Raw genomic sequence first — 12,430 nt, 5'->3', positions numbered from 1 at the left:
TTATGTTGCTTTAAGGCTCTCGTACAACGTACTCCGATGTTTCTTTAATTAGTAATCTATTCCGAGTTTGAATCTCTTGTAATAAAACATGGTTTAATTATTAAACCTCTATTTTAGTATTTTAAAATAAAATAAATTACAGTTAATTACTATAATTCTGAATTAGATCCAAACAAAACTTTCTCGTTTTCAAGCTCCAACCATGGCACCTTTTCCGCAACGTGTTTGACGTGATCTTTCTCTTTGTGGGTAAGGGCGGATGTAGTATAGAGTATGGACCAACGTGGTCACATTACATGAAACCGGTCCCGTCTAACTTTTTTGTGCCTAAAGTAATTATTGTAAGCTCATTACAATACTCCTAGTACTCCACTATATAAAGTGATTAAAATATGATCCGGAGAATATAAGAATCAGCTCTAAACATTTTTAGATTCGTTCCGGAGATACATTAATATCTGGAGGTTAAATCGGTACCGGAGACTCTCCTTAATGCATGATGCTTAGAAGTGTACGTTGGTGACTTTGTTCCTTTTTGAACTTATAGTTATATGTTGCTGGATCAAAGGGTATATACATTGTTGTTAGATTTAAGAAAGACTTGAGACCTTTAATTGGTTGGTTTCTCTCTTTTGTTTTTTTTTGGACAACAGTTGTTTCCATGTACTGACTCAGTGTTTCTGCATACGAGTGTACGTAAAACTTAAAAATATACGTTAAGAAAGAATCGCACGTCTGAAGAAAAATGAGAACTAATTAGAAGAATACCTAAAGCTATATAAGTATTTATCAATCCATTTACTAATAACTGGTGCTAAGTTAAAAGTTTATAAACTTGGATATATATTATGTAATTGATATTATTTCCAAAAAAACATATAAGGTAACCAACTAGGCTATTGCATGCTGGTCATGCGATTAGTTTCAGATAGACCAAAATGCCAAAATCATAAATCACCTAGGTGATGTCGAATTCCTCAGTCATATGAGATCCGAGAAAAAACTAAATCAGTACAGTATATAGTAAAAGAATTCAAAACGAGAGAAACTCAAATCTTATATAATATGACAAGGTTTTTTAAAACTTTGCCTATCAATGCGATATTTGGTGTTCTATTTTTGCGACACGTGTACTTTACATTAATTTGAAGTTTGATCTTTTAAATTTATTTATTTAGAAAAGTTCTCATTTCTTTTATCTTCCTCTACCAAATCTTTAATTATCTTTGGTTTGTATTATTTAATATTATTTCATAGCAAGAATCTATATAGTTTACTTTGGTAAAAACAAAACGTTTTACAAGAATATATTTCATAATTAAATATATACGATTTGTAAATTCCTCACTAATTTTAAATTTCTTTACTCTTTGTCTAACAAATCTTTAATCATTTTTTATTTTTAATTTAGTATTATTTCATAGTAAAAATCTCTATAGTTTATTTTTGTTAAATAAAAAGTAATCTATTTTAAAAAAATATATTTATTCTATTTTGTTTTTACAATTTATAAAATTTTCACTTATTTTTTTATCACAACCGTAACTTTATTACTTAACTATTTTTATCGGTTTCACATGTCAATATTTACTATACATTAAACTATAATAAAGTAGAGTTGTGAGAAATTGTCATTTGGCATCACTCTATTTTTTTAACATGTGTCATTTTTTCAATTTTAATTAAATAAAAAGACACATTATTGCTAATCTAACTAAACTGTCTACACATTTTTTTTTTTTAATTTGGGACATTTTATTTGTTCAATTTCTTTAGGTTATATTTAATTCTCTCAGTCAGTTACCTTTATGACATTATTGGTGGATATTTTAATTTCTTTTGTTCAAACGGTTCATTTTGCAATAATGCATATGACCAAATTAATTACAATTAATATGCTTTATAACTGTATTTATTGCCATGAATGTGATTACTCAGAATAATGTGTCAGTCGAATTCCTTACAAACTTCAAACAATGTTTAGTGTATTATATAAGATTTAATGCTCACATGACTAATAACGAAGAAAACGATCACTCACTATATGTCCTTCTTTTTCCATCATTTCCCATGGTATTTTTTATTTTATTTTTGCTTATGAAGTTAAAAAAAAAAACATGATGTCTTGCAGTATGATGAGTAACAGATTAATTTATCTATGACTATTTGAAGAAATCGTTTACAAAGCCATGTCAATGTTTTTTTTTGTATCAGAGTCTTGTCAATATTTATTAACCTCTTTCAAAAGATTATGTTTTATGATAGTCATGATTTAAAGTTTTTGCATTGTTTTGTAATGTGGTTTTTTTAACTTTCAAACTATAGTTGGAAGTCTTAAGTGATGAAGATGAGCCTAATGCTTGACTCCTAAAGTACAATCTCTTTGGCTTTGAACATTCACTCATAATATTATAGTTGTAAGTCCCTTAGATTTCTCCTCTTAAGTCCTCTGATCTTCAACAACAATATATTTCTAAGTTTATGTTTTGTACAAAAGCAATACTACTTTTATATCGCATTGGTATTGTTTGAGTTACCAATCATACCTCATGTCTATTTTCCTGTAACCCTTACTCCATCCGTCATTATGCTGAAAAAAGCTTACACCATTTCCAATGGTTATCTATATTTTTTTGGTTTGAATTTTATATTTTACATTTAGGGTATAATTTTGAAGATATATGGTTTAGTATTTAGAATGTAAGATTAAAAGCATGATGCTAATTTAGTATTTTTAGAATTTTAGAAATAATTTGCTAAATTTAAAACCAATATACAATATGTAAAAATTGTTCTTCTTTTAACACACTCCATAATTATAAACTTATAAATGTATGTATTTAAATTCTTTTCAATGCATATATAAATAACTTCATGTACATTTTATATATAGTTTAATGAAATTTTATTTTACATACAAAATATTTGATTTTATAACCCATGCATCGCGTGGGTAACTTTCTAGTAATTTATATATGAGAAACATGAACTAATTTATCTATTACCTAAACTGGAGAACTAATGTGTCAACACCGTAAGTCTATAACTCTATATCCATCTTTTTGGCACTGTTTTGGTGTATATATCACAGGTTAGAATCTGATATTGTTCCACTTAAATTCAGGCGTGACCCATCCAAACGTACCCAATAAAAAAGATAATTATGCATAGGTGGTAAATAGTTACACTTCAAATGAATGAAATGACTAATCAATTTTTTATTTTCAACTCAAATAATAACATTGTAAATTAATCTAGTTTTCATCCGATTTTTTTCCTCTAAAAGTGGCTACCATTCGTACAGCGATACTTATGATCATTAACAACTATTTTTCCTACTCTTTAAGAAACAAACAAGACGTCAATATCAATCTTGAGCTAAGAAACTTAAATCTTACAATGAAATATTCAACACATGAAGAAAGCGAGAAAAGTGAGTAACTAGTTATATATGCTGTCAATTTGCACAAAAACAATATAAATATGTCAAAAGTCAAAATTCATGGTTCAATATTCATTCACCAGATCCGAGTGTGAATTAACTAAATACAAGTAGGTATTATATTTCTCTTTCGTAAAGAAAAAAAAGATTCAGATTTACGTTTTGGGGTGTAGACGTATCTCGTGTAGGCATGTCCGCATCACATTCTAAAACTCAATTATCACTGACACATAGTTCAGGTGAAAAAATACCAAAAAGAAAAATTAACATATCTTCAACAAATATATATGACATCTCTTGACACAAATAGAGGTGTTTCAAAATTACAGAAATTTCAACCATTCTTTCCTTTACTATTCAAGTTTGAATAGAGAAGAACTAAAACTCTAATCCCCTATATAATAAAACGGAAGTACACAACTTTTTTTTGTAAACTATATAATTTTTATAAGTTGGTTACAAAATATGTTATAGATTAAATATAAATTGGTTACAAAAAAAAGTTATAAATTAATTGATCAATCTGTGAGATATATGAATACACTTAAAAATATCTCAAATAATCTTCTTAAAGAGAATATTCCAATGATTTATACAATTTCCAAAATAAAATATTTAATATTCTATATATTATTACAAAATATATACTGTTAGACATAAAAATGAATAAAATTTTAACTAAACACGAGTCATATTAAAACAGTTTCACCAAACATGTTCAAAAATTAAAATAAAAACAAACAACAAACATAATCATTTCTCATACATAAAGTTACAAAATTAACAATATAAAATTTACAAAATATGTGTTTTTTTCAATCCATCATATTTAGCATATGATTTTATTGCATGATTTTTTATCCAAAAAAACTTTTTAAAAAATCATATAAATTACATTTTATTCTAAAATTATAATATAAAAAAAAATTTAACCCGTGCTCTAGCACGGATCCAAATCTAATATTGATGTAATCAGATGGACGTCCATGCAATATTTCATAAGGTGTAAAGAAACCCTCGGAGTTTGTTTAATGAGAGAATCTCATGTAAGGAGCACATGCACATTCACCTTAATATTGGATAAGTGGTTTAGCTTTAGTGGATAATCGAAATTCTTTCTTTCTTATTTTCAATGATTCATTTTTAAAAAAAATCTTAGATTGTAACTTGTGAGCAATATTTTTTTCTTTTAAAGGATATTCATCTTGTTTCAAAAAAAAAAAAAAAAAAAAAAAAAAAAAAANAAAAACATTTTGTGGTTGCATGTATTCCTTGAAGACTTAGTCTGATGTCCAAACATTATAATCCACGTTCTTTCAAGATTAAATCTAGGAGTCTATTGGTTAGTCAACTTTCTTTAAAAAATAGTATACTTAATAAAATACTAAAAAATGGTGAAAACTTGAGTATTGTCCAAATATTGACTTAGAGGCCGCTAGTTATATATACTATATAGCTAATATGCATCTGTGAAAGAACCAAAACTTGTATAAATAAGCATTCCGATCTTCAGCTTCTTCATCAATCACCATAGCACAGCGATCATGGTTATCATTTATATATTTCTATTCCTCTCCTCAGCCTTTTTAGGTAACTAAGCTTCCTTATGCACAGTTCTAAACAACAACATATATGTTTTAGTGATAGTAAAGAGAACAGAGTGCATATACACACGCCACTTTCATGGGTTTTGCCTATATTAATTCTTATCTATATTATGTACATAAATTATATATAGCTCCAATTGTTAAGTTAGATAATAGCTACAACTTTCATTATTCCACTTTTAATTCGTTTGACGCTTTGCTAGAAAATAATGTTTTCAATATAAGTTAGTGACAAGATCGAAGGTTATTCAATTTTATATATGAAGATTCAAATGGATTTGCAACGGCCCAAAAGTTGGATGCAATTGGTGGGAAGGGAGGGAAGCTGTGGGATGATGGACGTGACCATGACAATGTAGCAAAGGTTTATATACGAGGTGGTCTTGAAGGCATACAATACATCAAATTTGATTATGTCAAAAGTGGACAATCTATAGATGGATCAATCCATGGTGTTTTGGGTAATGGTTTCACACATATGGTATGTTTTAAATATATATATAGATTTTTATTTATAATCTAATTTCTCAAAACTATTAATCTATCAATTTAATTGCAATGGCCAGTGAAGTCAAAGGTGAATTTTGTTGATATTTTAGATCCCCCATGTCACATATTTAGCTTATTGTCTGGGAAAACCTTATCAAAGTATAAACCATTTTTGTTGGCAGTTCGATATTGATTACCAAAACGGTGAACATATTGTATCCGTGGACGGTTACTACGACAAATCCGGTGTGATGCAAGCACTTGAAATCAAAACCAACAAGAAAACTTCTGAAGTGATTGGATATCCAAAGGGTAATACAAAGTTTTCACTTGGTGGGGTAAGCGGCAAGATGATCACTGGTTTCCATGGATCCGCAGATAAAGCCCTAAATTCCATTGGAGCATATTTCACAAAAGTTCCTCCTACTAAGTCAGAACTCGTAGGTGGTTGGGGAGGCGAATATTGGGATGATGGTCCTAATTATGACGGCGTAAGAAAGATTTCTGTTACTTTTATTAGCACTGTTATAAGGAGTATCGACACGGATTATGAAAAAGACGGACAAGTTGTGACAAGTCACCATGGGAACAAGGAGGGAGAGACACAGGAGGTCCTAAAATCTTATTAACTCTTAAAATTAATATTCATTATATTGTCCATTCGCATACTTGAATTGCTAATTTTAGATACGCCAAAACTTATTAACAAAATTAGTAGCCAAATGAGTCAAGAAGTCTTTATATATACATTAAATATTAGATTTGGATTATTTCTATTATTTTCTCAGTACTAACATTAGTTTTCTTTACTGCAGTTTGTGATAGACTATCCAAATGAATATTTGACATCAGTGGAGGGTACGCACAACTATATCCTATTCCCGGATCATTACGTTTTGGTCATTACGTCGTTGAGTTTCAAAACATCGAAAGGGAGAGTCTCTCCCACATATGGGGTTGTTTCGGGTACCAAATTTGTGTTGGAGAGTCAAGGTAATGCTATTGTAGGATTCCATGGGAGAGATGGTGGTGCTTTCGATGCTATTGGTGTTTATTTCTCTCCGATATGATTCCTTCGTAATTCGAAACTGCAAAAGGTTATCGGAACGTAAATGGTTCACTTAAAAACTGTAAAAGGCCGCTTATATATCATCCATTGTATCTTTTAATGTTTTAACTTTACTGTACTTGTTTCCGACCTTATTTAAATCACATATTGTCTTTTGAGTTTGCAAATCTAATGTAATAAAACAAGGGATAATTATGCCCTATTTCAGAATTTCATATTGTATCATTTTTACTTATATAAAACAAAATATTGTATCATATTGTCTGTTTGTGCATATGTATGTTTATTTCTCAAGTTCAAACTCAATGAGTGAAACAATGGATAACACTTCCAAATGTTAAATATTGGCAGACTTATGTAATTTAGCAAGAAAAATTAAATTCAGAATCATTGGTAAAAAAAAAAAACGTTTTATACAAAAGTAAATTCAGATTCATTGTTAAAAAAACATATATTTTTATTTTAGCGGTTAGTAAAAGAGATTGTTATTAATAGCTTTCTTTTTTTTTTTTTGTCAATCATATTGCTAAATCAAAAATTAAGATTTTTAAAAAAATGTTTTCCAGTCTCCAGATTTAGAGTTTACAAAAACTATATTCTTACATCTATTTCGTCAACTTTAATTTGCGAGAAAGCTAGAAAGAACGAAACTTTTTTACAACAAGTAACATTTAAAATATAATATCTAGTGTGCGAGCAAACTCACACAACTAATTTAACTTAAAATTTAAAGACAAGCGATCGAAGAAAAGAGATTTCTTAATTGATCATGATGAGCTCAAAGATTACAAAGAGAGTTCCCCCAGGCCTACATACTTTAGGCTTAAGACATCAACACTTATAAGCTTAGAGAAGTGAGCTTTTTCCTATTGCCAAGTTTTGGATAGTTTTTGAAGACGTAGTGACCAAATTACATCCATGGTCCTTCTTATTTATATACCAGATCTGATATTGAACTAGATTAAATACAAGTAGGTTTAGTTTTCATTATAACTTTCGTAGTTAGGAATCGATTCAGATATACGCTTTATCAAAAAAAATAATCCGTCTTGCGTAATAATTGACTCTAATAATTGTTCCAAATATTTAATGTTCTTTTGTCATCTAAATAATAATAATAATAATAATAATAATCAAGATTCTATATATATATATACTGTACATGTATGTTTAAGTCAACAGTTAATTAATTAATTACTTAATTTGGACTAACAATAAATAAGTCAACTCTGAAGAGGTATGGAATGCATGAGACGTTAGGCACGGACCAAATAGATCTTGATCCAGATATCAAGATTTGTGAGAGATAGTATAAATAACAATTCTCCAATTTGCAAACTCATGCTAAGTCATCTAACTAATCCAGCTCAGCAGCAACAAACTAGAGCAACACTCTAATACAATATCAAACTTCATGTGATAACGGAACGATGATCTAACTTTCTAGATCTTAGACATTCTACATAGTAATTCACGATGTCAACATATTAAAATTCCTTTAATACAATACTGGTCAATGATAAAGTTCAATAACTAAATCAAAGTAATACTTCAGAGTCACATAACGTTTTTGAGTTACGATGGTTTTAGGTTAGATTTCAGTTTACACTGATCAAAAGTCAAAACCATTGAAGGTGTTTTTAAACAGACTGTACATACCTTGAAAACGATGAAAACTTGATAATTTAGGAACATTATTTCTATAATGCCTCATGGGCCACTTGTCAGAGATTTATATATACACGCCAATATACAAATTAATGTGAAAAATGTATAAATAAGCCTCTTCATCCCCAACTTATGGATTCATCAATCACTAATAGCAGTTCGATCATGGTCATCATCTATCTTTTTCTCTTTCTCTTATCTGCCATTATAGGTAATTAATAAGATCTCTCTGTCTTCTTCTATCCATCCGTACGTATGAATGTAACACTAGAACATTAATGTTTTTGTAATAAAATCATTAGCTACTTCGTCAAAATAAAATTCTGAGTTCTGACACTGATTTTTCAACATTTTTAAAAAATCGATTTAAATGCCTAATTAAACTAATAATTACTTCACTGATATCCATCTACTTTTTCTTTTTTAATTGCCAATTGATATACATCTACTTTAGTAAATTAAGAAAACAACAAATTGTTCACATAGAATTAGAAGCTCCACTACGTGACCCGAATATATATTTTATGTATTTTTATAATTGTTCACATAAAAATTGTCTCTAGTCTCTAGCTACTCTCTATAAAAATACACAACTATCAGAGTTAACCACTTACGCTATATTTCAGTAGGTTTCTTCTTTAGTTAACTCAAGCAAAAAACAAAAAACAACTCATTAAAATAAAAAAATGAAACGTTAACTTATTAGAGATCTTATGCATACATAATGATCTTCATAGGTAAAAAATAAACAAAAAATAAGCAAAAAAATAAGCAAAACATATGTAAAATATGAACAAAACATAAGTAAAATATTTTTATGTATATTTTTTCATAACACATAAAATATACTCTCAGATACCATATCATCTATTTTTTTATTGTTTAAACGTTTTGTTAGTTCATTAAAAATATCCTCATATAAAATTTTAATACAAGTTTTTAACGTAACTTTTATGTGATTTTTCATTTTACTTTCAAACATCTAATATATTATATAATATTCTGTTAATATAAATAAAAGATTAAGAAATATGAAATAAGAAGATTTAATAACAAACAAAATCTCATGGATTTTAAAATAAAAAATGTAAACATATTTTCAAACTAAATACATAATCTAACTAAAAATATATGTGGTTTTACAATTTTTTACTATTTTGTGGCATTGGAATGCCCTTTTCAATAAACATGAGACACGCCATTGAGGATAACAAGCCAAGACTATTCATTTATTGAACGGTAAATCTGATATTTTTAATTAGTTTATCTCATGTATTTTCCATTATAAAGCATAAATTAACACATTAATTTATTCTAGTAACAAGTAATAACAAAGGAGTAAAAAAAATAAAAATAACAAAAGAGTACTACATGCACCTACTTTAAAAAATGATTAATACTATAAATGTATATATAACTTGAAAATCTAGTAATTTTCTTTTAATTACTTATTTTTTCTCCCGATCTCTTTTTCAAACACGCAAAATGAGCGATCGCAAAATGAGCGAAGACGAGAACAATCAATACTTGAAAGATATACAAAGCCTAAGCTCCGGATCCGAGGACAACAACGTTCCACCCCGCGGACCTGTTCCGGCATCGGTAACCTACCGTAAGAACCCTTACCAGTATCACATTCCCGACGTTAACAACCCCGAAGACAGTGCAAACTACTTACCTTGGTATCAACATTCCCATCCAGCCAACGCCTCCACTGTTTTCGTGGAGCGGATGAACGCTCTGACGGACAACGTGGCTCCATGGAATCTGCTCGTTCCACAAAACAGTGTTGATCCCAACCAGTATCAAGCTGAACTGGATGTTAGTTAATATATATAATCGTAGTGTATATATATATATAGTAGATTGACACTTTTTTATGTTGTTATAACCATTAAGACCTTGGGTTATTTGGTCCTATAAAGCTCCAAATAAATTTCTGTGACCGACTTGAATTTTGTTTTTTTCTTTTCTTTTTTTTTTTGGGCAACCTCAAATTTGTGTTTGATTTCCAAAGAACTTAAAACGAGACCGCGACAAGTTCTTCCTTCTTTTCTGAACACAGTTGCTGATTTGATTTTAAATAACGACGTACTTTAATTTCAGTTATTTATATATAGTCCCAGCATAAATAAAGTAATAATGACTACGAGATGATAAAACATAATAAATAGACTAATTCAATTATATGTTAAAGATTCAAATGGGTTCGCAATGGCCCAAAAGGTAGAAGCAATAGGTGGGAAAGGAGGGAAGTTGTGGGATGATGGAGCCAACCATGATAATGTAGCAAAAGTCTATATACGAGGTGATCATGAAGGGATTCAGTACATCAAAATCGACTATGTCAAGGATGGACAATCTATTAATGGATCAGTCCATGGTGGTTCAGCCGATGGTTTCACACAGACGGTATGTTTCAATTCATATTTTCATGTCGGTATATTAAAGCTACGGAAGGAAAAAGTTATTGCAACTACACTTTCAAAAACCAACAATAATATCCAGTATAAAATTATATTTATCTTACGACCAAAAATGCATCGTTATTAAAGGTTATTCTAGAAATCCTAATAATTATGTCATAGGCGTAATTAAAAATTTTGTCAAGTTTTGCAATTTTTCTTTTGTTTCCAGTTGGAGATTGACCATCTCAAGTATGAGCAAATAGTATCTGTTGAGGGTTACTACAATGAAAAGACCGGTGTGATGCAAGCACTACAATTCAAAACAAACCTCAAGACTTCAGAATTTATTGGATATCAAAAGGGTACTAAGTTTTCACTAGGAGTCGAAGGAAAAATCATCATTGGCTTCCATGGATCTGCGTTGCATAACCTACGCTCTCTTGGAGCATATATGAAGACTCCTCCCACCAAATCGGAACTCCAAGGTGGCATAACGGGAGGCGAATATTGGGATGATGGTCCTAATTACGACGGCGTAAGAAAGGTGTATGTTACTTTTACTGAAACTCATATAAGGAGTATGAACATCGACTATGATCAAGATGGCCAAGTGGTAACACGTTATCACGGGATGAAGAATGGAGAGACACAAGAGGTAAATATCTCTATATCCCTATACATTATTCGTCTAGATACAGTAAGATGTACAATGTTTATCTGTTTTAAAATCGATCAATCATGAGTACTGTTTTTGCGAAATGGTATATGAATTGAATTATAAGAAGCTACGTCTTTTTTTTAAATGATTCCTAACAGTTTGTATATTTATTTTAGTTTGCTGTGGACTTTCCGAATGAGTATATGACATCTGTGGAGGGTACATACGACCACATCCACGAGGGTAACTATTTAGTCCTTACGTCATTGACTTTCAAAACATCAAAAGGGAGAATCTCTCAGACATTTGGATTGGTCATTGGTACCAAATTTGTGTTGGAGAGTAAAGATAATGTTATCGTCGGGTTCCATGGAAGGGATGGTGGTTCTTTTGATGCTATTGGAGTTTATTTTTCTCCAGTTATATCTTCGTAAAGTTCCAGGGAAAAAAAAAAAAAAAGCTATATTGTCAAAAGTTTCGCATATTTCCATCATGATCTCTCGTATCTTTTACTACTTTTAGAATACTTAATTATTGACTCCCTTGTTAATTTGTTGGGTTTTTAAAATCTTACTCCAGGATGTAATAAAAAAAAGTTTGATCTACAAAATTCCAGTTAAGACTTAATTAACGGACTAGATGATAAAAGTAAAAATAAAAAATTACCAAAATCTCTTCCCTAAAAACATAAAATGACATATGTATATATAGGCCTAGTATGTTTAGTTAGGTGTCGCAGAGTCTGATTTCAGCAACACCAAATATAAAGGAAAATGGAGATGGATAGGTTTCAAAGGTGGCTTCTTCTCTAATCTAAGGATTCACCGATAGAAAATTAGAAACAGATGGAGATCACTAGTTTTCCGGCAACATCTGCAAATCTACCGTTCTTTAAACTTTTCTGTCGCTGCTTCCACACCAGCGATTGTGGTGAAGAAAACTAGAAAAAAAGAGAGACAAACTGTAGTAGCTCAAGCTAATCGCAGCGATGAGTAAACGAACTTACTTGGCAACGACAACAAATGAAAGCTCATTTTGCATTATACTTTTCTCATCGATGTTTTGAAAACGTCATATGTTTGACACAAA

The 12,430-nt window shown here is 29.9% G+C and overlaps 2 protein-coding genes across 2 annotated transcripts; both read left to right on the top strand.

Moving 5' to 3' along the window:
- LOC104758521 (jacalin-related lectin 9) lies at positions 4,921-6,801 on the top strand. Its single transcript, XM_010481403.1, has 4 exons — positions 4,921-5,032; positions 5,316-5,530; positions 5,721-6,149; positions 6,354-6,801. Exons 1-4 carry the CDS (start codon positions 4,987-4,989, stop codon positions 6,606-6,608), a joined length of 945 nt encoding a protein of 314 aa, XP_010479705.1. The 5' UTR covers positions 4,921-4,986; the 3' UTR covers positions 6,609-6,801.
- On the top strand, positions 10,450-11,775 carry LOC104759966 (jacalin-related lectin 8). Its single transcript, XM_019239705.1, has 3 exons — positions 10,450-10,687; positions 10,913-11,338; positions 11,518-11,775. The coding sequence occupies exons 1-3, from the start codon at positions 10,490-10,492 to the stop codon at positions 11,773-11,775; spliced, it is 882 nt and encodes a 293-aa protein (XP_019095250.1). The 5' UTR covers positions 10,450-10,489.

Source organism: Camelina sativa, chromosome 17, assembly GCF_000633955.1.
Source record: "Camelina sativa cultivar DH55 chromosome 17, Cs, whole genome shotgun sequence".
Taxonomy (NCBI): domain Eukaryota; kingdom Viridiplantae; phylum Streptophyta; class Magnoliopsida; order Brassicales; family Brassicaceae; genus Camelina; species Camelina sativa.
Note: the sequence above shows the minus strand (reverse complement) of the source record. Positions and strands in the feature narration are given on the sequence as shown.